The sequence below is a fragment of the Pygocentrus nattereri genome, chromosome 6 (assembly GCF_015220715.1).
Source record: "Pygocentrus nattereri isolate fPygNat1 chromosome 6, fPygNat1.pri, whole genome shotgun sequence".
NCBI lineage: Eukaryota > Metazoa > Chordata > Actinopteri > Characiformes > Serrasalmidae > Pygocentrus > Pygocentrus nattereri.
The window spans coordinates 12,058,596-12,086,348 of record NC_051216.1 but is presented as its reverse complement, the minus strand read 5'-3'; the positions used below and the strand labels follow the sequence as shown (position 1 = coordinate 12,086,348).

Sequence of the window (27,753 nt, the reverse complement as noted above, 5' to 3'; positions counted from 1 at the left end):
TTATATAGCACCTTTCACCCTGAAATATATATATATAGTGTTTTATAGGTGGTGGTGGAGGGAAGGACACTGTCAAGTCCACACTGAGAAAGTCCAGGTGAATAGTTTTATTTAGACAGAGAACAGATTACAGGGCACAAATGAGTAGATCACACTGCACCAGTTCATAGTTTGCGTCCAGATTAGAATCCGTTGAGGAGCCAAATGGTATCACAAACCAAACAGAAGCAAAAAGCTCCTGATACATGAAGCAAGTCTCTCAGATAAAAGGACACACTTGACCAGACCCTAACAGACTGACGTTTAAGGGACAAAAGGGAACTTCCTCACCTTTTGGTTTGTATTAACTTTTTTTCAGCAGGGAAAACTGAGATTAATAGGGAATATTTACTGTGTAGGGAACTCCTTAATAACCTCCTAATTAAAGGCATGAGATATCAAACTGATCACTCTGGCTTCTTAAGACCCATGAAAGAGATGCAGGGTGCTGTAGAAAGTGTAGTCATACTGCTCCTCAACACTAATTGACTTCCGGTGCTCTATCTGACTGCTGACGTCCTCAATGTTCTCAGCTGTGTCTCCAAAGCCATTTTGGTGGTTGAAGTGAAAACCGTTGCCAACGTTGCCACAGTGCAAGGGGAAGCCCATCCCAGCTTCTGGCACGAAGGCCGTGTTCCCATTCTCACTCTCTTGGATTTTTCCAGACTGGTGGGGCATGTTAAAAGTGTTTCCTGGCATTGGAGAGAAGAAATCAACCTTAAGGACATTAAAGATTGACAGATTTTATTCTTGCTGAAAGCAAGTTTTGTTTTGCACAATAATTTCCAATGAATCTCCTTTTTATCTCATATGAATTTTTTTTTTCTTCCCGTATTAGAGGTTTTTAAGCGTCAGGGTGGATAGTCATGGTGATAGTCTGTCAATAGATTACGAAACTGCCTTATATAACACGCTCATATAAGAACCATTTGATAGAAGCGGGCAAAGTCCTGATTCTTGTAGTGATAACTTGGTACATTGGTACACTCAGAGGAAAAAAATCAGCACACTGCCCTACATTTACCAAACATTAACCTCAAAGCAAGTCAGGTCATGACATCAACAGACCACCGATCTGCTTTCACTATCAGGAACTGATGACTGATACTGAGAAAATGAGACATGAACAACTGTAGCAGGATGTTAAGTTGGCTTTCTGTTTACGTTCTAAAAATTCTTCTAAAGCACTGAGAGAAACCCCTTCCTAAATCACCCCCATATTGTTTTTTCCCCCAAAAAATAAAACCCAAACTGCCCTTCTGCATGTCCACCACCAGAGGGCCAGTTACAATCCCCTAAACACCTAGAACAAAAATCACTGGCAAGCATAAAAACAAGCACACATTTCAGCCACCGGGCCAATAATTACATGATAAGACATTTAATGGGCATTAAAATATATCAATACTAAGCACCTTGCTACAAGGTTTAGACACAAACCTTGTAATCCAAATGTCTTACATTTGATCTCTCCCAGCAGCCAGTTCAGTTTAGAAAACCAAATGACACCCATTTTAATTCGCGTGCCAAGATCTGGGCTCAGGTGCCGTGTATTATTAGTGTATAGCCAAGAAAACATTACATATAGTTTCTTGCAATTGAGATTCCTTTTATTATGGTATTATGGCAAAAGGAATGCTTTAATAAACTCTACAGAATATCTGAGTCAGCTTTATTTGATTGAATGACCAAAAGTTATAAGGAAAAAAAAACAAAAGTAAATACAGGCTACATACCAAATTCAACACAACCTTTCCACCTCAGAGTCACAAGGATACAGCAAGCCTCAAAACAAACACAAAGAAACTTCCAGAACTCCCACAGAAAAGTACAAAGCTACAGATTGCTTGTCAAAGACACTGAGGGGGAAAAAAAAAAAAAAAAAATCAGCTTAAATAGCACCTAGCAGTTACTATGAACACACAGAAAAGCTGCACAGAGAAGTTTCAAACATACATCGCATACATTCATGTAGAGTACAGATATGCTTTGGCATTATACAATTCAAGGTAAAAACAAATGAAAGAAAACAATAAGAATACAAACAGTTCATGGAGGATTCACACAGTGCCAATTTCTAGAGCTGGAAAAAATTCCCTTCTTTGTCTATCAAGGCAAGGAAAAACAGATTCCACTCTCAGGTCAGTGGAGAACAGAGTCAACCAGAGTTCAACCAAATCCTCAGGCAAATCGCCCACAGGGCGGAGACGGCGCCGAATAAACACTACAGTCAGATCACAGACAAATTCAGCATGGACTTAAAAAGAACGTCTGGGCATCAGCACTGCTGTTAAACATGACAAACCCTTTCAAACAGATCTCACCAGTAAACGCTAATATTCTCAGATGGTACAATTAAAATTACACACTGATTTAGGGAACTTATTGTGCAAAACAAAAGAACGCTAATATATGAAGTTGGAATGGTTCAAGCAGTGCAAAAAAAAAAGATTTCCTTTTCCATTTTCAGACACGGGAACGATACGGCAAAATCTCAAAGTATACGCCTGTACATAACTGTTAATCTAAAGCTGTGTATATACAGTTTTAAAAAATAAAAAAGGAGGATGGTTTACTGTGAACAAACCCTTTTTCAGGTCAGCCTTTCAGTTATATACTCTTTCAAACTCTCGCACACAAACACAAAGGCCACTACAGGTAAGCATAGGAGTTAGTGCAGCGACAGGGAATTTGCATGGAAGCCACTGTGAAGATCTCCAGCTCTTTTGGGGCCGGAGAGGAGGAGCTCTCCATTCTGCAGCCCTGCTCCTGCTCTATTAGGGTGGGTGTGGCACTGGAGCCCAAAGGAAGCGATCCGTTTAAGGATCCGTTCCCACCTGTGGTGCTTGGTGCAGGACCAAACTCCATGTGCATGGTCTCCATCAGGTCCTCTCCACCAGAGCCATTCATCCCATTCATCATTTTCATTTGAACCTCCAGATCTGCAATTATACATAAGAGAATATGAAATGCATAGTGGCCATACAGTGAGAAAATCTATTCTAGCTCTCAAAATATAAGAGATCGTATTAAATGCAAGTTCTGGATGAGCAGATACACTCATGGATAGACAAAGAACGCCTATGGATAATTTGAACTGTGCTTAAAAGGGACACTCTGGACAAAAGGAAATCACTATTTTTTGAAAACTTCCTTATGTGCATCCTACAGCAGTGCTCTAGAGAGATTTCATAGTTTAGAGACTAAAAGGTGGGAGAATTCTTTGGGGTGGATTTTTGGAGGCAGACCAATTTGAACTTTGTTTTTATTAGTTAGGAAACGGAAAATCTTATTGGTATGTGTGTGGTAACTGTCATTACAATGGACAGAATGGATCAACATTAGCCGCAAGGTATCCATACGGCTGTCTAAATACCTTCTCAGTTTGGCTTTTTTCCCGTCTGGTTGAAAGGGCTAACACTGTTTCTCAAGTATCTACTTCAAACTGAATAATGAATCTGTTTTCTTTACAATTTTGTTTGACAGCAGTATAAGAGTTAAATCAATGCTGTCTTGGTTGTGTCATTAGGTTGTATAACCAGACTGTCGATCAGTGGTGAGATAAGCAGTCAGGATTGGCTCCACCACAGGGATACCCAGTAGTTATATATTGTACTTATGTAATGTATGTTAGGTATTGTAATAAAAGAACATTGGAAAAATAAAAAACAAATAAAAAGGATATGATGTGCTACAGAACTGTTCCCCTTTAAATACAGCTTTAAGATTGGTGATGAGATTCTGAAAAGACGACATTTTATTTAGTAGTACAAGAGCTTTTGACATTTGAGAATTAAAAACTCTGATATATCAGCTGATATTTTTTCCTTCTTCTGCAGAAGTACATAAAGATTTTCCCCAACATTTGTTTTATGAGTGGTTACCTGCTATACTCTCAGAAACGTATGAAACGGTCATTAGGGCAGTTCACCTCTGGTCACTGGTTACAACTCAGTTTCTCTGGTCAGGAAACATAACTATCATAATCAACTGAAATTATATTTTCTAAGTTGTACTGACTCCACGCACCCCATCTCGTCTCCATGCTTTTATTTTGTGTCATTTTAAAACATTAGGTTATGTAAAATATGTATTATTCCACTGTGAAAACTTATTTAAGGTACACAACTGGACCTTAAAACCACTGTTGTACCTTTGAGGAAACATTGTTTGCACCTTGAAGAACGAAAAGTGTACCTGCACAGAACCTTTACTTCTAACAGTGCAGAACTGCCAAAATAAATAAATCTACAAAGTTTATCACCAGAGTAGCCTGCACCACTCAACTACAATAACATTAAACATAGGGTAATTGTGATGTTTGTCTGACATTGCCATGTTACTGCATCAAATGCAGGCATGGCTGACATGAATGGTACCAGGCTTATTTAGGCTGAGAGAAGTGATGGGGATATTTGTATTTAAGTACAGCATTTCATTTGACACTTCTAAGCTTACCATGAATACAGATTATCCCCGTCGTGGGGTACTCTTCTCTGCTTTGTGTGATTTGTGGCGTTCTAAACATGCGTGTTGTCAAAGGAGAAGTTGCAGAGCACCCTCTATTGGACAAACCATGCAACAACATGGCCGAAGCACCTGTCTTCCACCTGTCCTTTTTTTAATTTTATTTATTTATATATATATATATATATATATATATATATAAAAATTTTTTTTTTCTCTCCATGTAACTTGTATCTGAAACTAGCTCATATCAGCCAATAACATCGGCGTGCTGATTTATCAGTTGGGCTGTAATTAGTATCTTATAATTCATGTGTCTCAACCTACCACTGGTTCTGGCCTTTTTATAGTGACTGGGCTCAATGCACTCAAGAGACCTCTTTCTACTGGGCGCCCCGTTAAGGAAGTTCCGTCCCTGGCTTAATTGGTGGCCCCCGTTGAGCAACCCTGGTGAGTTATTGGTGGAGAAGCCATTAAATTGGCTGAGCTGCTGGTTCTGCGCGTTGGACAACAGTTGGGCGCACTCTTGGAAGCCCTGGGCATGGGCCAGGTCAGCTGCAGTCAGTCCACTAGCGTTTCTCAAGCTGCGCAACGATAAAATGAGAATGTTAGCATTCTTGGTCTACTGTAAAATTGACCCACCCACACACATCTATAAACACACATACACACAGTTCCTTTCTGCCTTTCTTAACCTGGTAATAACAAATAATTTGACATCAGCATAGTTATTAAAAAATAAATAAATAAATAAAAAACCAAAAGACATTTGTTGTTCTGAAAAAGTTTTGACTGCAACAGAAATATGAGACCTTTAGAACATGCACTTAATCTGCCAGAAACCAGATATGACTCAGGAATAAAGAAAGCTGAATAAGACATAACCTTGAAGCAAGAATGGTATTTTTAGATAAAGATGAATTGGGTTTTTGGCCGTTCTGTAAATAATCCACTGAAAATGAGCCTTTTTAGTCCATGTCCATTCAGTCTGAAAGTTGTTGGCTGGGTCTTAAACCCCACTCATGAATTTGTCACTGAAGCTTATATAAGAAAGAAAGAAAGAAAAAAAGCTGAAGAAAATTCCAGTGACAAAAAATATCAGAATATCAAAGAAGAAGAGTGAGACACAGTGGTAGAATTCCAGAGGGCAGTACCTTGGTTCAAGAATAAATGGGAAAGCTGCATTAGGTGCTTCCTGAAGAACAAAACTTTAATTCAAGGGTGCAGCACAGAAAGAACATTTTCTGGAGGAAGATTTCAGCAATGAAGGGTTTGACTCTCTTCTGTAAAATATTACAAGGTTGATTTGGTGTCACTTCTGGTTGTGAGCAAAAGTAAGAAAGAACGTATTTCGGAAAAGGTTTTCAATTGAGAGACAATAACTTGGATGTGATGACAATGACAGAAGCTTCTGATAACACAGAGCAAGTAAGAACAGCATCGCAACTGACAAAGAAATGACATTCTCTCAACTTGGTGAAAAGATCAATCAGATAATCAATCACTTCGGTACACAATTCTTCTGTAAAACTTAATAAAAAGAAGTTACTGTGAAGAAATATGGAGGGTCCAAACCAGGAAAGCGTCTTTACAAATCAGCAGCAACCAACCAGTAATTATTTACTGTATGAAGTCTGGAAGAAGCAATGTGTGACATTTCTAGGACAAGAACATGAGAACATACATGGTTCAGGCTTGTACATGACAACAGTCATATTCTATTGCAGTCATGGAAAACAAAATAAGAATACATGGATGAACAAACAGTAAAATAAGGGTTATAGTACAGTTAATGAATTTACCCCAAGATACTGGCCATTTCCCCAATTCCCATCCTAAATGCAGCCAAAAGCCACAAAATGTCACCACAGGTAGCGCATCACAGTTGAACAACTCCTTACAACTACTTACAAATTTAGCTGACTGATGACTGCTGGGATAGGCTCGATGGATGGATGGTGTAAAAACAAAAAGTTTTAGAGAAAATATTTGTTAATTTTTCCTTTGGACAATTAACATACATCCAATTTAATAACTTTAAGGTTGCTTTTAATTGAGAACTTTTTATTCCCATTATTATGTTGTAGATACTCGGTCACTGAAGCCTGGGATAAACAGAATGGAATAAATAGAAATGCAGAAGATCCTGGATCTATTCTCAAGCTTTTCAGATCAAAAGTACTGATTTACCATTAGCAGCCCCATCCATACAACCGTTTTCACTGTGGCAGAAAATCAAATCAGCTCTTGCTCTGAACAGCAGGTTAAACGGGGGTCCTCTCAAATGTACTCATAAATGAATAAAAGCACAAGTGCTCATTTAAGAAATGCTGAACATTCATATTCTGGATGCCAGAGGACAACAGTTCAGCACTTGTTTTTCCATAACTCTGCATCACTGATTCAGTGGCCAAATACGTTCCAGGAGAGAAACAACAGATTCATTGTGAAAGAATGTGGTTATGATGCCTACGTGTCAAGAATTCGGCATTTAGAGTGAGTTGGTGGTGCATGTGGACACTTTCTATGTCGAAGCTTTTCCAGGCACTGAAGAGCTGACTATTCACTATTATTAAGTCTCATGTTATTAGATTAACATTTACTTACGCATCAACCTAGAAGTGCTGCGGAAATTAGTGTTTATCCTCATCTAACGCTCTGAATTCAATTAATGGGGGCTTAGCTAATTAGCTCATCATCGGAATTAGGTGTGTTTAAAGAGGCAGTCTGACATCTGCAGTGTTTTGGCCCACAAGGACTGGAGCGTGACAAAATAACTTACTGACATCACTTCTTTATATGATACTGCTCAACTGTGAAGCCCAACCAGTAAATGACGACCATTAGACGGCTATTCCTCCAGCTCAAATTGGAAGAGTTTGCTCATTCATGAATTCATCATCAAAATACACTGTAAACCTTCATAAAATACCTGACTTGCTAGTTCAGTGAGAGACACACACACACTTACACACATTCATTCACATACATAAATGCATTTCCAAATTAAATATATAAAACAAAATGTTATGTTGAATGAAACGTAAAAATTCAAAAACTTTGTTCACTTGAACAGACCTTCCCCCCTCAATTCCTACCCAAAATCTGATGAGAGAAAAAAAAAAAAAGACGAATGCTTCCAAGCAGCTCAGTTAACGAGAGTAGAGGCGGACTGAGAAAACAGGTCTGTTTTAAATGATTGGCAGTCAGCAAGGAGGTGGGTCTCAGACTGAAATCAAACTTAGATGCAAGAAATCTGAAGTCATATGAGGACAAATGTGGACATTGTGAAAAGAAAAGACATTAACAAGCTGTGACTTGTCAAATGGATTTTAAAACGCCAGTAGGTGCAGTGCAAGATGTGTTTGTTATTCAGCCTCTAGGTCATAGATTTGGTTCATTTTTTACTCATATAATTTGTCTTCCCATGTAGCTTACCAAAATGCAAATGATCACAGTGAACAAATTTAAAATTTAATCTACTGCTAATTTCAACTCAGATGGTTAAGAATGCCAATGTTAGAATATTTACATTAAACATTCTCTATAGTAATTCTAAACAGTGTTTCTCTATAGAGCTCATATGATCACGACACCTCCATGTGAACTCATCTGAGTGAACAGTCTTGATAACAGACTGCTCAGCTGTCTATCGGTTACAGTAGCACTTCCTTGTGCCTTAATGGACTTAGTCCTCTGTAGAGTGGCCTAGTTTTATGACAGCATAAGCAAACAGTACTTTAAATGCAATAATCTGAAATAGAAATCAGAATTTTGAACTAGTTAAATTTGAAATTGCAACACCTTTACTGAATGATATTCTTCATAAGCAATTCTATATTACAGACTAATTATTATTCTACATGATCTAAACATTCTGCACAGCCGAACACAATTAGATTCACAATTTTATTTATATAGTACACAGGCTAAAATTATTATTTTTACATCAAATTACTTTTCAAAAAGTTTAAAGAGGTCATCAGCAAAGATTGTGCGTCATCTTGCACATGCACATACGTAAAAAGGCATTACACCAATTTGGCTCTTTTTGTCACACATTGTCCTCAAATGTGGATTATTCTGAATTCTGAACGATTTCTGGCACTATTTTGATTTCAGTTTCTTAACTGTAAACTGTGTTTAAGCATTTATACTATTTTCAATATTTTTTGTTCCAATTCGGTATCCGAATGAAAACAACTGCTTAAAATAAAATGCAACATTTCAATTTTCTATATTGTTTGAATGTAGATTCTGAGTCATTAGTAAAGTAAATTTGATTCCTAACACTTGTTAAAATAACAACTGAGAGGCACTTTTACAGATGTCACTTAAATATTGTTACTACCAACAAAGGAAACTATACTGGTACTTTTTAATGTTAATAATGATCAACATTTATTTGATACTAATCTAACATAAATCTAATGGACATTTGTAGGTTGTTTTAATATGCAAGTAGTTTTTGGCTATTTAATCTATGTAGTCAGATGGAACTAACTAAATGGCTTCTGCTTTTTTGTATGTACATTTTCCTTATATTCTAGTATTTTCTCGGTAAACCTGTGCCATTCTCTGGAAGTGTGCTTTTCTTTCATCCTTTAAATCTATAATGCTCAAGTGTAAATCTCAAAACTTAAAAGTTAAGATCTTCCTTTTTATTAAGTGTTATTCTTTTAATGTTTTACTGTACAATATTTTTCATAACCTATGCATTTCATTTAATCACTTTACTGCAATCTAAAAGTAAATCAAAAGCCTATATTTGCCTTAAACTTTCATTGTTATTAGTAGTAGAATTAGTAGTAGTAATATTTTAATAGATAAGTATGTAAAGATGATTCTTCTGTGTCCTGCTTAATTTCTGGCAGTTCTATGCCCTGGTGGTATCTGAAAAATGAGATGAAAGACTGAATTTTATATTACTTTGTTGTGGTTTCAGTGCAAAAAAAAAAAAAAAGTTTTGTAGTGGTGATCCATCAGCATGTTTGGTATATTTTCCTACATTTCCTGTGTTTTAGAAAATAAAAACGCTATCCCATATTTGTGGATCATATTTGTAGTATGCATCATTTACATGAGATTGTAGATACAGCCATGGTCCACAGGACATCATTTAGATCAACACAGCAATAAATATACACATTTGCAAGTTTAAAGTCATAAAACTCACAGATTTGCAGTGATGATTACACTGATGTCCAGGAGCCATTTTTACTTGGACAACAGTTATGGAGACATAAGCATCCATACATACCTAAAGATTACTAAACAACAGTTTCAAACGAGACCCACAAAGCTCCTAGCCCTTTTACAGTATTCATTCACTGTTCACTGTCTACAGTGAAATCCATTTAAGCCAATCAATTCCGTATGTATTCATTGATCTATATAAACAATTTGGTTAGATGGAGGCATTCGTTTTTGTTTCCTTCTCTCCTAATATGCTTTGCTTCACTATGCTGGGTACACAAACTCCCTGCCATGTTTGTCTCAGCCTAACACATAACCTCTTGAACGTCATGTTTTACTCATGCTTATTCTGAACGTGACAAGCGGAAACTGATTAGACCTGTCCTACACATAAGAGTCCTATGGTTAGTTTACAAAGAAACAAAATAAAAGTTAAAGTTAACAAAAAACAGTCTTGACTTAAGGGCATAATTTAGCAAAGCATGCAGGTCTAAAAAATTTAAATCAATAAATAAATAAAAAACAACTACATCTAAATTGAAAAGCCTTCCCTTTTGAAACTTCTCTACGTACAAAACTTCCTATCAGTAAAACCAATCACCGCAAGAAATACCTCAACAGTTTGCCAGTGTGTTGATACTGAAGGGAGCGATAGTGAGAACACTCCTAATGCCACAACAGTGCAGTTTCGTTGAGGGAACTTGGAGTGAGTCAGCAGTGTCTATTTGGAATGCTCTCCCCCTTTTCTAGGATTACTTGAAAAAGTCAAGTCATTTCGAATTCAATGGCTGCAAAAACATTGAGACGTGTAGATTTTTGCTAAAAAATTTTGCAGCAACAGTTAACAGAATAAGATTAGTTGAATCTGCAGGGTTTCTTTTGTAATTGCGTCACTTTCATAAGGATAAAGGTGACAGGGTTAATAAAACAACATGTTCTATCATTATATCATGAATAATAACTCTGCAGATGACATTTTTAAAAAAAAAAAAAACAAAAAAAAACAATGAACCTCTATGCAAAAGGTCTCAGCATAAAGAATGAAGACAGATTAAATAAGAGTTAAAGCAAAGTACAGATGTAGTAATGCAGTAAGCCTGTGCTTCACCCTACAGACTTTCCTAAAAACTGTTAACTTCTACGTGGAGGATTAAGGGCTCCTGAAAAGAAACAGAAAAGCATGAAAGTTCATTTTCACATTTTGTATGCATGTTAAAAAAATAATTTAAGTTGTATTTAAATTTAGTTATCCTGGCTAAAGCATTTGGTGGGATTTGGCAGATGCAACTGGATATTTCATCTGGAACCTCTCCATTGCAAAGGTTAAAGCATACAGTATAAGCACCATGTATCTTTAAGTCTAATTCAGGAAGAAAAACTTTATGAACCTATAAGGTTTGTGCAAAACAAATGCAAGATTTAATCAGGTGATCTAACTCAAATGCACCAAGATCCAAATACAGAACTCTGGAAGTGTGGAAAGAAAGCCGTTTTTAAGGCTTAAAAGACATGACAAATGATGTTGACATCACCTGGACAGTTGTATTTGTATGTATGTATGTACATTTATTTATTTATTTAGCATAGAAGAATCAGAGGCTCCTCTTCATGTAATGTAAAGGCTGAGCAGATCTTCCTCCAAACCTTTCCAGCATGGCAAGGTCAGGACAAACTTTTGAAACTCTCATTCATCTGGTAGGAGTCCTGGGAGACGTCTTTGAAAGAGTTTAGACTGCAGAGCAAGGTCATCATACAAGAGGCTGTTAACAGCTGTTATGGAAGTCCAAAAACAAATAAAAAAAGCATGCCAGGCATGACCAGACATGAGGAACCTGCACAAAAGTGGCCACTCATGAGTAGAACGGAGTAGATTGGGCAGCGTGTGATCCGCAGGGAGTACATATGGTGTATCGGTGGATATCAGATCAGACCAATAATAATCTGAAACAGCACTCATTCACATTGTGATGTGATCTTAGCTGTGGAGTAGTAGAGTTTGAGTAGTTTCTGTGAGATGCACTACTTTGGGATAATCATCTTAAGCAAAGAGCTTCAATTAAAAACGACTCATTTTAATTTTAAAGCTGAGCACTTTAATTTTTTTAAAGAAAATAATAATGGATCTGTATTGACCGATACTCAAGGTTTCAATATCAGTATTGGGAAAGAAGAAGTGGTCCTGTGCCGTCTCTACCAGGGAGCTTAAAATAGAAAGGACCATGAGAAGAACAGATAATGATCCATCGCTCCTTTGAGATCCATCCTCTTCAAAGAGAGACAGTTATCACTCATGTCCTAGATTAACGCAGACTTGACATCAAATGGTCCACATTTTCCCCGAAGCACAGACACTTGGCAGAGGAGGGTAACTGGAGATTTAAGTTTCTCAAAGGGTTAGCAGAACCTGCAATGTCAGGGATTTAGATACATAGTGAACTGAAGGAAAAACTGTGGACATACAGATCTGTAGCCTCCTTTACTTCACTTAGCTTTGATGTTCCATTTCTACTCATATAAGCAGGACCATGGATTGAGTCCAAGCATGAACAGGGAAGACAACTTGTTCATGAATGAACTTCAGTTCAGTAAAGATGGAGCCTTTAGCCTTTCAAATATCCAGTAAAAGAGGATTCTTCATTGATTAGAGGAATGGGTCAGCTTCTTCACCGCCAAGGAAGTATGCAGTAGTTTCAATAAACAAGTGACCATTATTTCTCCAGAAAAAAAAAAAAAAAAAAAAAAAAAAAAAAAAGTTACGAATAAGATGAAAGTCTCATCTTACAAAAAATAGTCCGTCTTCAGCCATTTTAACCTTTGCAAGGATGACAAGCATAATATCCAGTTTTTAAAAACTATTTATGTGGATATTTTTTTAAAAGCTGTTACACTTTTTTGGGAAGAAAAAAAACAAAATTTATTCTACAACCCCAATTCCAATGAAGTGGGGAGGTTGTGTAAAACAAAAACAGAATACGATGATTTGCAAATCCTTTTCAACGTATATTCAATTGAACACTACAAAGACAAGATATTTAATGTCCAAACGGATAAAGTTTGTTTTTTGTAAATATTCACTCATTTTGAATTTGATGCCAGCAACACGTTTCAAAGAAGTTGGGACAGAGGCAACAAAAGACTGGGAAAGTTGAGGAATGCTCAAAAAACACCTGTTTGGAACATTCCACAGGTGAACAGGTTAATTGGAAACAGTTGAGTGTCATGATTGGGTATAAAGGGAGCATCCCTGAAAGGCTCAGTTGTTCACAAGCAAGGATGGGGAGATGGGAACTGCGTGAGCAAAAAGTCCAACAGTTTAAGAACAACGTTTCTCAACGTGCAATTGCAAGGAGTTTAGGGATTTCATCATCTACAGTCCATAATATCATCAAGAGATTCAGAGAATCTGGAGAAATCTCTGCAAGTAAGCGGCAAGGCAGAAAACAAACATTGAATGCCCGTGACCTTCGATCCCTCAGGCAGCACTGCATTAAAAACCGGCATCATTCTGTAACAGATATTACCACATGGGCTCAGGAACACTTCAGAAAACCACTGTCAGTGAACACAGTTCATCACTCCATCTACAAGTGCAAGTTAAACTCTGCCATGCAAAGCAAAAGCCAGATATCAACAACACCCAGAAACGCCGTCGGCTTCTCTGGGCCTGAGCTCATCTGAGATGGACTGACGCAAAGTGGAAAAGTGTCCTGTGGTCTGACGAGTCCACATTTCAAATTGTTTTTGGAAATCATGGACGTTGTGTCCTCCGGGACAAAGAGGAAAAGCAGCGCAAAGTTCAAAAGCCAGGATCTCTGATGGTGTGGGGGTGTGTTAGTGCCCATGGCATCGGTAACTTGCACATCTGTGAAGGCACCATTAATGCTGAAAGGTACATACAGGTTTTGGAGCAACATATGCTGCCATCCAAGCAACGTCTTTTTCAGGGACATCCTGCATGTTTCAAGACGATGCCAAGCCACATTCTGCACATGTTACAACAGCATGGCTTCGTAGTAAAAGAGTGCGGGTACTAGACTGGCCTGCCTGCAGTCCAGACACGTCTCCCATTGAAAATGTGTGGCACATTATGAAGCCCAAAATACGACAACGGAGACCCCGGACTGCTGAGCAACTGAAGTTGTACATCAAGCAAGAATGGGAAAGAATTCCACCTACAAAGCTTCAACAATTAGTGTCCTCAGTTCCCAAACACTTATTGTTGTTAAAAGGAAAGGTGATGTAACACAGTGGTAAACACGCCCCTGTGCCAACTTCTTTGGAACATGTTGCAAACATCAAATTCAAAATGAGTGAATATTTGCAAAAAAACAATAAAGTTTATCCGTTTAAACCTTAAATATCTTGTCTTTGTAGAGTATTCAATTGAATACAGGTTGAAAAGGATTTGCAAATCATCGTATTCTGTTTTTATTTATATTTCACACAACATCCCAACTTCATTGGAATTGGGGATGTATTTATTTTTTCCAAAAGTACTGAAAAATATTTTAAAGCATTTGTAAAACTTTAAAATCACTGCTAATCATGTTTTATTGCAAATTTGTTTCTAAGGGAAGATCTATTCTTGCCACTTCAGCGAAGCTTCACATTGTTTAAATGTTAAGATGTTGAAGTATTACTATAAAACTCTCAGCAACAAGCTGCCCACCTTGAAGAGTCAAGAGGCTCTTACACCAAACTGGTGCTTGTAGCAGCTCACAAAAACATTGAGAATAGTAAATTTCTGAATAATAATATTGTTCTTGCTTATCACACAGATTTAAAACATGCATGCTTAGCATACATTCAGCTAAAGACTAAAATATGAGCATTTCAAAATATATGTTAACTACTTAACTGTTGTATTCATAAGTTTCATGTACATACATTTTCTAATTACAGTTACTTAATTCTTCATAACAGCAAATTATTATTAAACCATTGTTTTGTAGAGGTCTAGTATTATGTAAAATTGTGATTAATATGCCATTTCTATGGACGTAACTTTAACAGGGTTAATAACTATTTGATAAGAATACATAAACATGAGCAATATTGAGGTCAAGTACAAAACCTGACTGTTTAAACAAATAAAAATGAACTAAAAGTGGTTTTCAATTAATATCTGCACATTCCACTAACCATTTAGCCCTCAATAAAGTACTTTTTATTATTTAAAAAAGAAGTTTGGTTGCTATGCTACATTTTTCTATCACTACTACTTTTTATTATGACAGCATTTACCTAGCATTTTGTATCTCTTTTTGTTTAAAAAGAAAAAGAAAGGAGCCCTTCTGTCCTCCAGCTCCAACCCTGAACTCTAAGAGTACTCTAGACCTGTCCTACTCCCTTACTTAAGTGTTTCTGAAATACTACACCTATCAAGGGAAAACATACTTACAACATTCTTCAATTCTGCCTTAACCTGCTGTAACACTACTAGTACTAATAAGACCTTGAAAAATATACAGTCATACAACAATAACAAACACAAATCTCAACAGATCCTTCTTGAGTGACTTAAATATGCACATTTCATCATTGCCTCAAAAGCCTCTGTAAAATAATGATAAAAAAAGCCTTTGTTAAGATTCTGGTAGTAATTATCACCACATATTCGTACAGTGTCAGTTAGTCTGAATGCCATATGTTGTCCCGGATGAACAGAAGACATTTGAGTGGGACACGCTCACGTAAACTGGTTCTTTTTGGCTCTTTTTTGGTCAACAGATACATGGCCGTCAATGGTATTCAGATGAAGTAAATTTTTTGTAGGATTGTTTTATTTCATTCAAATGTAAAAAGACCATGAGGTTAAAGAGCAAAACCTCAGTTTAATTCAAATTGATTAAAGAGTCTTTAAATATTACAAAATCAAGTCAACACAACTGTTCAATTAGCTAAAGACTGCAGGGTATATCGTCCTAATGTCCCAAATTACCTTAATGCTAAAGCTAAAATGTTGTGGACTTGCAGGTAAATTTGTGTCAACTTCAGCATCAGATCTCTAAACTTTCACTGATCATGAAATTACTTTTCTAAATTCTTGTTTAGCTACAAAATATAATAGTAATATAGAGCCGGTTCAGGATTCATACTGTTATAATAATGTAAAAGTGCCAAATGTCCGATTAGAATCATCCTTGATGGGATACTCTGGAAGTTCTTGGATGCTGAACTAAAAACTCAGAAGCCATTAATTTTAACAATGAAAATCAGCAACAAATGACATTCAGAGTCACTAGAGATATTTATTAAGATAAATTGGGTTGTTGAGAGGACTACGAACATGGAAGGGGATCTAATGCCTACACAGTTATTCCACAGAAGACCCAGCTTATCAACTTAAATATTATAAAAAAGGGACACTTTACTCCCCACAGTGCCATGAAAACCTGCGCATTCTGATTTGAGTTTTTTTCCAATTATAATAATATACAATATAATTATACAATTATAATAACATGTGTTGCATTAGTAAACAAAGGATTACAAAAAGCAAGCTTTGTGCATGAAATTTAGCTTTGACTAATTTGTAATTAGATTTTAAATCAGAATTAATTCATTTTAAAATTAGTTTATAAATCTGGAATAGTTATTACTGGAATTAAAAGTGTTATGAGCTGATGTTAAATCTACTGAATGTTTTGAATCGGTTAAGCATTCTTGTCTTTTTTTTTAAATAAAAAAAATAAATATTGAGACAATACATGTGACTGATTTATAACTGTGTTATTAAACTTGCGTTTAACCGTGAGAAAATGTGTTTTTTACCCCCAATCAGATGAACTCGTGAATTTCGTATCACACGGTCACTGGTTTTCAGCACTAAGGTCTGTGGTTGGCTAAAGATCAATTCTATCTCGTAAAACCCAAAAAAACTTTTTTTTTTCTTTTTTTTTCACAGCACTGCAGGTTGTTACTGTTTTAGAGTATTTAGTGATATACATTCACAATCACAATTAATTTGACTTGGTAAGTTTAAGGCATTTTAGTTTGTGGTTACCTTTTAGTTTTAAGCAATTTGCGTTAAGATTTGTTTTTAAAATAATCTAATGTGAACACTAACAGATGCTATTCATTCTAACAATTTGACACTGAAAACTTTGTTAAAAACACCAGATTGCAAAGGGAATTGAACTTGTAAAACTGAAGGTAAAGTTTAAAACTATCCACAAGCTAAAATGTCAAATGTTATTATCCAAAAGTACAGCAACCACAAGATCACCAGTTTAAGTCAATGAGCGTTAAGGTGCTTCTGTGAAACCGCAGGTACTAATTAGCCTCTAAGAGCATCACTGGAATAGTTCTATTAAAATGATCAGACTTCTCATTGTGGAGAGATATAAAATGGTGAGGCAGTATCGACTACATAGCTTTCAGAATGAGCAACAAGTACTCTGTTTACCCAAGTAAACTTTAAGGGCCCTGTTTGAAGGAACCAGATTAAGCCTAAACCCAGACTAAAAAGAGGATCTAATGGTAATTCACCACCGGTTCTGCAATTTAGTCCAAGACTCTTGATTAATCCAGGTCAAAGAAACAGGCCCTGAAAGCTGTAGCTTGACACATAGCTATGGACATATTTCAGGTCCCACCAGCTTGGAGGCTGGTGCACCTGAACTACGCACAACACCAAGAAACATGAACGTGAAGAAAGAACAGGTGCAGCTGTAATGTTTCAGTATCAAATATCAAAGGATGGGTGTCTTGTTGCAACACTGAAGTTATGTAGACTAATGAATATTACTAAACCATCAGGTTCTGCAGAAAGCTCACTCTGGAATGCATTATGGATACACGGTATGATCTGCCTTATTGGAAATCTAATTACCAGAGCTTTCTTGAACTCCGTTCTGCTCTAATAACCAGGTCATGTGCAGAGAACGTCTCACGTAAAAGGGTGGAAAAGGCTCAAATTAGTCTTAATACAGTAGTCTATCAATGATTTGTGCCTGTTGGGATATTCAGCCAATTCAAAGATTTGCACTATTCATGTAGATTCCTGGTTTAATTTACCTTTTAATATCCAAGTATTTAATGTCCAAGGTGTTTTAAACTTAATGTGGTACAAAAACATTAGCAGCTCATCCATTACTTGCTAGGCGATATCAAAATGCTGCACATTCTTTTCAAAGGACTGAATAATTAGTAGACCACGCATAAAAATCTAAGGCTATAACTGTAGCTTTTCAGAGAGCTTAATTGCTTTAGACACCACGCCTGTGATAAACCACCCTTGTCCCACCTATTTTGTATCTCTCAACAAGGAACAGTGGATCAGCAGCGAAGGATCTGTGCTTTGAAACAATGAGGAAATGTGCATTCAGCTTTGCAGCCGGGTCATAAAAAACACACTTACCAAAAACTCAAAGTGAAAGAAAACAAAAAAGACATTACCTCAGCACCTGATGACATATTGCAACACACAATGTAAAAATGATAAAAAACCCAATTCAGAGAATAAACAAGACACATTTAGCAATAGTCACAGTAGGATATAAATTCTTTCCTGTCTGGACAAAAATTCAAGAAGGACTCCCATCAAAAATAGATTTTTGATCCCAAACATGTTTGCTGAGTCTAATAACAGACATTTTTACATATGTTATCAAATACTTTTTATTACTCTATATATTCAATATTCAAAACTTTAGTGAAATACAACAGCAGTAGAATATAATTGAGATGAAAAGCTTCTGTGTAGGACAACCCCTCTTATTAATCCTGTTCTATAGTTAATGCCCACTAATTTAATGTTCCCCAGCAGCCTTAGAGTTGTGGCTATTTTGTTTACTGTTTTTGGGAACATGTTTGAAATAACATGGTATTCTGTAGGATGATGGTTGTTAAGTTGCTCAAAAAACTGCTTTCTACTAGATCATGGGCTAAACTCATCAATATCTGTCTTAAAATCAGGTGCAGTATGAAGAAGTCATACTAAATCATGCTGTCCACCACACCCTTGTTTATTCAATTATTCCTAAAATAAATGCAGCTTAGAGCATGCCAGCTATCTAGCAGTCAGGAGCCATAGGATATTTATTTGTACTGCACCTGGTATTAGGACAGATATGGTCATCTCAAATTATAGCTTTGGACAAAAAGGAACACATCCTTCATTTACAGTTACTGCTCAAGTTACATCAGCAGTTTTGGCTTTTATAGCATGGCCTTAACCTTGCACTACCATCGGCTGGTTAGAAGATACAACATTAACGTTTGTCAGTTTACAGAACAGAACTTTCCCAGTTGGCCACACAGATGTTTCATATCCAGGTGTTCTTTCATGCAAGTTGTGCTGTTGTGTCTGGCTAATTCTTGTTTACTAGACTACACTGAATATTACAGTTCAGCTTCTTTTAAACTTGAGATGTGTTTATAGGTTTGCACAAACCACCTGGAATTACTTATAATAGGTGCATAGCTAATAATTGCTGTCATTTATTCAGTTTCCACTTAAATTGGATTACTTTAAGTTAGACACAATCATTTACTAAATTATAAATAATAAAGTAATTTTTTATAGTAATTTCTTGATATTCTGAACATTAATTTTATTATAACGCAACATTCTCCACGTTACCCAGCTTTCTCAATCATTAAAGCATCTTCTACAGATCTTCTACAGCTCTGATCATCACTCTAAACACATCTAAAAGTAATTGCGTTATCCAGCGGCAACCAGAGGAGCATGGGTTGCCCAAAATTCTCCTTGGTTCTGCTCAAGGTTTCTTCCTTTTGCTCTTAGGGAGTTTTTTTCTGTGCCATTGCCGCCCTTGACTTGCTCATCTGGGGCTTGGAACCGGATGTTCTCTAAAGCTGCTTTGTGACAACGCCTGTTGTAAAAAAACACTACATTTTTATTTCCACAGCTTCCTACAAAACCTGAGACTTTAGCGTAGAATAATTTAAACTTTATTATTTATTTTAAATTAAACTAAAAACAGTGATTTCAAACTTTGAATTGTGAATCCAACTCCAACTCAAACGCTAATGCAGAAAATGTGAACTAAGTGGTTTGAGGCCAAAAATTTGTAAAACAAAAAGTTGCTAGATATTTCTTTGCTGTAACTAAATTAGGTAATTAACCATTTGCAGAATTACAACTGACTCCCATTTCATCCAATCATCTCAACATTTCTACCTCCAAAGCAAACACATACCTGCACAAGAAATGCCTGTGGCAGTAAATCAGAATGATTAGGCTAAGAAATACTGACGAACGAATAATGCCTGACACTCCATCCTGATCACCTGGAGGATGGTGGTGGTTTTTGTTTCATTCCTGAAGCTGAAAGTTCATGTCAAAGTTATTAACAGGCAGAATTATACAGTTAAGCTAAACTTTGTGGGCTACTGTATTTGCTTGAAGATAATTACGTTATGTCTAACTACACAAAGTTCAGATCAGTTAGCTCACTAGTTTGCTTTTCTTAAATCAGTCAGATTAAACACTGAACAGCTCTCACACTTTAATGAACGTTTGCTAAAAGACCCAGTGTACAAGTCCTCTTCAGCATCTAAAGTTAATCTGAGGAGCTCCAACACTAGTCCATCTGAAAAGGCAGATTTTTGCCAAAACCTCCTCCTTATAGACATTACAACCTGCCGTTTTAACTTTGAGTGACTAAACAATATCCCTGGTTGAACAATGTAAATATGGTTTCCAGAATCTGGTTTTTATTTTCCTTAAACTGGCATGTACACCTATCCTGTCAGTTCTCAAATACATGCATCATCTTATGAAGTCAGTTTTTTTGTATGAAAACTGTTTTAAACGTACTCTGCAAGCTTCTACATTTACCTTTGCACTACTGAATGCTTTAGTTGTTAGCTCAGGAGTCACTGATGCTACCAGGTGGGCTGAGCCAAAAGTTTGACCGACATAGCAACAATAACTAAGGGAGGCTGGACTTTCTTTGAATTTTGCAAACGGTCAATTAACTTATGAGTTGAATTAGGAATTTTAGAACAGGAAAATCACCACATTGCTGGACTTCTGTTCTTCCACAGCCAAAAAGAATATATGCTTTATGCTTTATAAATGGACTTGGATCCACACTGGATGTAAACATCGAACATCAGAAGACCCAGTTCATTGAAGGGCCTTGGCTAAAGGCTAATGACTAATAGGAATCCATTTCCCCACTTGTTCATCCAACTTGAGTAGCCGGAAAGGGATTTTTGATGGGAGTCCTTCCTGAATAAAAAGTGCCAGTGTAGTACTTTCAGGGATGCTGAGGGTAGAGAGATGCAGTTAAAACAGGTGACCAGCTATGAGTTTGGACTTACTCAGCTTTCGCCCTCTGGATCAGGAGAGTGTTAATGCACTCAATGCTACCAGCACGGGCTGCCTTGTGGATGGGGGTTTCTCCCACATAATCCTGGAGAACAGAGAGAAGTGAATGGAAGGAGCAGTGATGAGAAGAAGGAAATGAGAAAAAGTAGAAGGAAAAGAGAAAAGAAAAAAAGATGAGTACAGACCTCTGATATCACTTTGAGTGTGGTCAACCAGCTAAGATGAGGGCTAATGTGCTTTAAAGGCTCTGTCTATATTTCAGGGGTCTCCTGGTCTAGGAGGGCCACAGTTCAGCACAGGCTGATTTATTTACCGTAAGACGTCAACTAAACCTGGTAATTAATTGAGGGTTCAAGCATGTGTGGTAAAGCAGGACAATCGTTAAACTGTGCTGAAACTGGCCCTCTAGGACCAAAAATGATGACCACTGCTCTATTTGGTAAAACCCAGCACTGCCATCAATACCAGAAAATGGTACAAACGCCCTGATGTAATCTGTTTAAATAAATCAGCCAACTTTGCCACTTTAGGCTTGTACTTTTACAGTTAACAAAAAGAAAAATTAAAACATGAGTCACCAAGTATTTTATACAGTAATTGATAAACCAATGTTCATGATTGTGACAGCCCTGGTGAAAACACTGCTTTTTTACTGCTCTTATTAGAGCAACAGTTCTCAATCTCTGAGTTTTGAACATGTTCTTTCTGATAAGTTTCATTTTCAACCGGTCATGACTCACAAGTGAAAACGTGGTGGGAGGGTATTGTTTATATGCTTCTGGTGGCATCACAGCTCATCTTAAGGGGCAAAAAACCTAGATTCAAAGCACTCAAAGCAGCTGCTCACTCATTTTTGCTGCCAGGTCTTGGACGAATCATGACCTACTGAAATACAGTCAAAACACTAGCACATTTCATATTCCACTGTAAAACAGTTCCACACTACAGATGTTTATATAACCTTTGCTAACTTCCTAAAACAAAACTCACTGCTTCTGGGTGCGGATAATGTCAGTTAACATCACTTTTACAATGGTGGAGCACATAAAACACATAAAAACAAGAAACAAAGGATCAGAAACTATCAGGCTTCATAGCCGAGACCCCATCTCAACCCCCGATCCTTAACTGACACGTCCCCAGTAAATAGGCCAGACAAGTGACACTTTCCCATAAGGAGCCCTGACCTGCTCACCCTGAGAGAAACCCATAAAAAGCACAGAAGAGATAGACTGAGCATCAATGAAGCCCTCCGGCCTTGACTGTGACTCATGGGAGGAGAATGTAGGTCAGCCCGGAGTCGGGCATCACTGCTCTCTACCCACAGAGCAGAAAACAGAAGAGCCTGAGCACACAAATCAGTCACACGTTGAAGAGCCAGCCAGGTCTCTACATGATCATAATCAACTTGATGTAAGGGTACCAAAGGGGCACACAGAAGAAGAGAGGATGTGGATGAGATTATGCTTGGAAAAAAGGCACAGCTTCAGCAGTTGCATAATGTTGACCCACTAATCCGATTTTTCTGCACAGCGCTGCTGAGGCATCAAAGGGCAAAGTCGGGGCGGAGCGTCTGTGAAAGCGGAGTCGGAAATATGTCTGCGATAAGCAATCCTAATTCTCACACACATGGAAAATAACAGAGAGGCACAGGGTGATGAAGAAATATGAGCATGACAGGACATGTGGTGCATGGACACATCCTCAGGATCTTGTGCTGGCAGATCAGACAGGCCTGCTTAGCTCTACATTTAATCCTTTCTGCATCAGTTAGCAATGGGGGCTTCACCATTATAACAAGATCTGTTCAATTCAATAAAACATCTCTGCCATTTTCAGTTAGCCAAGGCCGGCTCTAGCAATCTGGTAAGAATAGGATATTCTAGAAGAATAAATCTATGAAAATAAGATGGATTAAATTTGTGATTTTGCTATTTATACAATATATAGACAGGATTTTTAAACTCCCTATTGGCCAAATATATTTGCAGATACGATTCTAATTTTCTTTGTCCATCCCCATTCTACACGCCCCATGGTGTTCATATGATATCTAGACTGTATTTAAAAAAGAAATCTGTGTACTAAATAGTGGGCAAGCTGTACAAGGCATGCTGTTCTTCATAGTAGTAAACATTACAGATGCACCTATTGCAAATATTTATGGCCGATTAAGATTCCAATGTCTTCATGGCGAAATTGGCCATGGTAAATATAATAATAAACACATTAACTTCTCCACAGACTTTTAGTTTTATATATTAAGAAACTAAACAGTAATTGTTTATTAAAATGTGCTGAAGTGTGTTCTATGTACAGGAAAACATTTCAACTCAACAAAACAGAGTGTGACCAGAATCACCCAAACTTTACATCCTCCTGAAATGAGTTGCATAATGTGGATAGCTCTGGCTCTATACTTGGCCAGACTGTCATATTTTGGTGAACTACAGAAATTCATGGCTGGTCACATACGTGTGTGTATGTATACATATATACACACACACACACACACACACACACACACACACACACACAAAGACAGACAGACAGACAGACAGACAGACAGACAGAATGGTTCAGTGAGTCCATCTCATGTAGCTCCACGCATAAATACAGGCCTAATTGTTTCCATGCTATAACCCTCCAGAACTCAACAACATTCTAGGGGGTCTGACCCAACATGTTCTAATATTATAGCCAGCGTCTAGGCAGCATCTCTCCCTCAAATATCAGATCTCTCAACTTCTCAGATTAATCAGAGCTGATTTAAGACCGAGCAGCTGTTGCTATATCAGTGTGTTTACTCTGAGAGGCTTTATGAACATGGATCCAAGTTTAAGGGTAACCAACCTGTCTGTTGATGTCAGCCCCAGCCTGCAGCAGCCAGAGGAGACACTGTGGGTGGCCACCAAAGGCAGCGATGTGAGCAGGCGTCTGGGCAAACCGAGAGGTCACAGAGTTCACTCCACAACCCACCTGTACCAGCTGCATGATGCACTCCAGCTGTGTGAAATCAGAGAGCATGGAGGGAACACTAATTAAACAAACAAGGAGGGCAGGAAAACCAAGAACACAACAAACTATGAACAACAGTACAGGCTTCGACCTAAACAGCACAGCAGTGCTAAACTGGGTGTGCATGATTTTTGGTGGCTAAATGTATTGCTATCTACATAAATAAACACCTGTAATAATTCATTATTATTCCGATATCGGAAATATAATTATTATACATAGTTTAGTACTGTGTTTTCATTTTGTCCCAATACTGGGGACAAAATTTAATCTGATTTCACACTTTTTATGCCTTAAAACATTACATACTAATAGATTTGGGCAATATGGCAAACATATTTTTATACAAATTGTGTATTGTGAAAATATTTTAATACTGACAGTTACCACAATATGCTAAGAAAAGCATATTAAACTATTGCCATAGTAAAAAAAAAAAAAAAGAGAACTATTTCTATGAAGTCAGACCAGCGTTCTGAAAAAAACTCCCAAAAACTGCAACATCTACAGTTTTTAAAGCAACTTCAGGCCAAAATACTACTCATTTGAGAGGATGCATAGACCATCTATAGTGCTTAACCCTACACTTGGAGTACATTAGCCTGCAGAGTTTACTCCGGTATACCTGTCCCAGAAACATGTGAACATTAGCAATACAATAAGAAGCATCGTCGCTGCCCAAAGAAAATCATGCATGTCCATTTTTGTTGATTTTTAGTTTTCTACATCATTTCAACACACCAGCTGTCCTTCACACTGTGTAAAGAATTCATGATACACAGTCCAATAGAAATGCTCTAAAATCACTTGGAACACAATCTCTTTACACTGACTTAAATGGCAAGCTATGAGTTTTTGCACTCTCCTGTACAGTTACTATTTGGAGATACTTGTTTTCCTTTGGACACTGACAAGGACAGCTGGTGTGTTGAAATGACAAACTATAAATTCACAAAAACGGACATACATGGTTTTCTTTTTTACTCCATCACTAATGTTCAGATGTTTCTGAATATCTGGCACAGTAAGCCCTGCAGGGTAACAGACTCCAAGTGTAGAGTTAAGCACTACAGACGCTCTATGCATCTGGATACATCATTAAAACGGATCTTAAACATTTAAACAGTTCTTCTTAAAACCTGTATAGGATTCAGAGCGAAGAAAAACAGATAAGCACTCATTTAAAACGTGCAATATATCCTGTTACTCTCCTGAAACTCTGCCCTTGCAGCACCACTCCCATACTCAACTGACAAGATACACATACATGACAGCTCCACCCTCTGTGTTTGTCTAGAGAGCAGCTTGAGCCATTATTACCTTATCAGGCCTCATATACTAGCTTTGTATGTTATCTTGACGACTGACAGGGTGCTTATACACCTATGATACATAAAACCACACAGTGTGTGTAATACTGTAAGAGTAATAGCATAATCATTCATCATCGTTTCACCTCTGTGGGTTACTCTGGTGACTGTGGACAAAAATCTTTAACAGGGCCGATAACCTTTAAAGCAAAAATTCACGCTATTAAGCCGTGTTCTAAACTCTGATCAGATCAGTAGACAATGTGCAATATCAGCAACTGAGAGAAGACTAGGCTCAGTGCCATGAGTTACAGGTGAACGATGGGACTTAGAGCTAAGACAAGCATACAAAGCTGAACGCTAACAAGAAAAGAAATGTATTTATGGCAAATGACTGCAAAAAATGCTAAAACCACTTAAAAACAAAAGATGCAATGTGTTTTAGAAGCGACATCACAGAAGGATCACCTTCCCTAAAAACCTTTGATGAAAAGTTTTATAAAAGTTTATGGCACCTCCACATAAAGTAAGGGCTCCATAGCAATTATAAGTTTTTTTTTCCCTGTAGAACCAGGTGTCTAATCCAAGAACCAAGAAATACAGAATACACGCCAACCTAAAAAACAAACCATAGTTCTTACATCGCTTCACCTAGAAACCAAGCATTAAAATTTTCATTTGAAAAAAGAAACGGTGAATTCATATCAGTTTTCTCTTATGTTTCAACTTGGACTGTATAAAGGAAATATAATATAGTGGTTTCCACTGTGCAGTACATTAAACAGCTTAAAATCAATGTTTTACTTTTCATTTCGGCCTGTTTCCCGACTGTTTGAACACAATCTGATGTATGCATCACATCTCAAAGGTAAAGCGACATACAAACACTGCAATAGCGGTTTTGCTTTTCACTTTGACACACCTGTGAAGTCACCTGTGCAAAAGTAATCTCATGTACATCTTTTTTTTCCCCACTGTTATGACGGCATTGAAATGACTAAAATCCACTTAAAGTCCTGCACAGTGGAAAACTATACAGCTGCGCCTTCAATGCATTTGGACTGTATTTGACTCTGACACTAAATCAGCACTTTGTTTTTAAAATGCAATTCCTTACGTACTGTTTTTCAGTAAAGAGGTAAAGCGACCTGAAAGCGAGGGAACACAGGGTTTGTTTTTCATTTTGGCATGTATTCTGCATGTGATTACTGAAAACCATGCGTGCATTTCACTTCACGTTTTTCCACTCTGGTGGCTGGTTTTCAGTTTGGCACAAGTTCCTCTCCACACTGAGTTTCAGCTTCTGCTACACCACCTATTTTAGCGGTGCTGGTGGAGAAGGGTGTGTTACTCCATACTGCACAGCTATGTTAATGTGTGTCATGGCCTTTCTGGCATGATTTGGTTATGATTCTATTATTAGCCGGTCAGTAGGCCAGTGCCAGTAAAGGCCACTGAATCCATGCAGGCCTCTTTCATCTAACAGCATCAAACTGATCAAGTCACTCAAATCATCTTTATAAAGTGAGATTTGGCCAAAATCAGATGACTAAATGCTCCGAGCTGAGCCTTGACTATGCCTTCTTTTCAGCACTCAGCTTGAGCGTATGCAGCGACAGCTGCTGATTCGAATTTCCCGTTCCACCTTAAACGGCCCATTACACTGTGGAGACTGTTCAGGCGCCAGAGAGTAACCGCTGCAGCACTTAAGGTGGACCGGAAAATTCTAAAAATAAAAGTCAGCCACACAACACAAGCCACTCTTCTGTTCTCCTAATGGCGGTAATGCGTTCATTTTCCATTCACCAGTAATGAGCCCGCTGCACGTCTTCGACACATGAACCAGGCTCAAACCGTCAGAACATATTTGTAGGTCCCGACTTCAGCCCCTCATTCTCACTACACAACTACACAATTTCCTCATTAGTTCCGTTATAGTTACTGGCTACTTAAGATTAATGACGGCTCGAATCTTCCCGTTCCACCTTAAATGAAACAAGAAGCTGGCACTGGCTTCGTGTTTTTCAGAGGTAACCTGAGGGCAGAGCTTCACTGAATACTACCGTTCCGAAGTGCGCAGCCCAGTGTAGCGGTGTCCATCCGTAGAAGGAGTCCTCCACGCTCAGCTCCGCCGGGTTGATGTGCTGGAGCAGCGAGCGGAGCGCGCCCACGTCCCCGTCCCTGCAAGCCCTGTGGACGGGGAAGCGCACACTCAGCACCTCCTCGCTGGAGAAACCGCACTCCGCTCCTACAGACATGAGGACGCACGTACTAAGAAGAAAAGGGGACTGGCGAAAACGGTGAAGCTGAGCGGGAAGTGGACAGAGACGTCCAGGCCGCCTGAGAGCCTTCTGCCGAGCGTTGATGGGCCACCGCTCCAAACAAAGGAGGGAAACGAAACCAGCAAAACCTGGAACGGAT

General features: G+C 37.8%; 1 protein-coding gene across 1 annotated transcript; it reads right to left on the bottom strand.

Moving 5' to 3' along the window:
• Positions 1-88: 88 nt before the first annotated feature.
• On the bottom strand, positions 89-27,753 carry ankrd10b (ankyrin repeat domain 10b). Its single transcript, XM_017713483.2, has 6 exons — positions 27,396-27,753; positions 23,858-24,010; positions 20,998-21,089; positions 4,834-5,090; positions 2,877-2,981; positions 89-731 (listed from the first exon to the last, which is right to left on the bottom strand). The coding sequence occupies exons 1-6, from the start codon at positions 27,588-27,590 to the stop codon at positions 460-462; spliced, it is 1,074 nt and encodes a 357-aa protein (XP_017568972.1). The 5' UTR covers positions 27,591-27,753; the 3' UTR covers positions 89-459.

Coding starts and splice junctions, on each gene's coding strand:
- ankrd10b (XM_017713483.2), bottom strand. CDS start 27,590: ATGTCTGTAGGAGCGGAGTGCGGTTTCTCCAGCGAGGAGGTGCTGAGT. Junction 21,090..23,857: donor GGGCTGACATCAACAGACAG/GTTGGTTACCCT, acceptor TCTGTTCTCCAG/GATTATGTGGGAGAAACCCC. Junction 5,091..20,997: donor ATCCAGAGGGCGAAAGCTGA/GTAAGTCCAAAC, acceptor ATCGTTGCGCAG/CTTGAGAAACGCTAGTGGAC.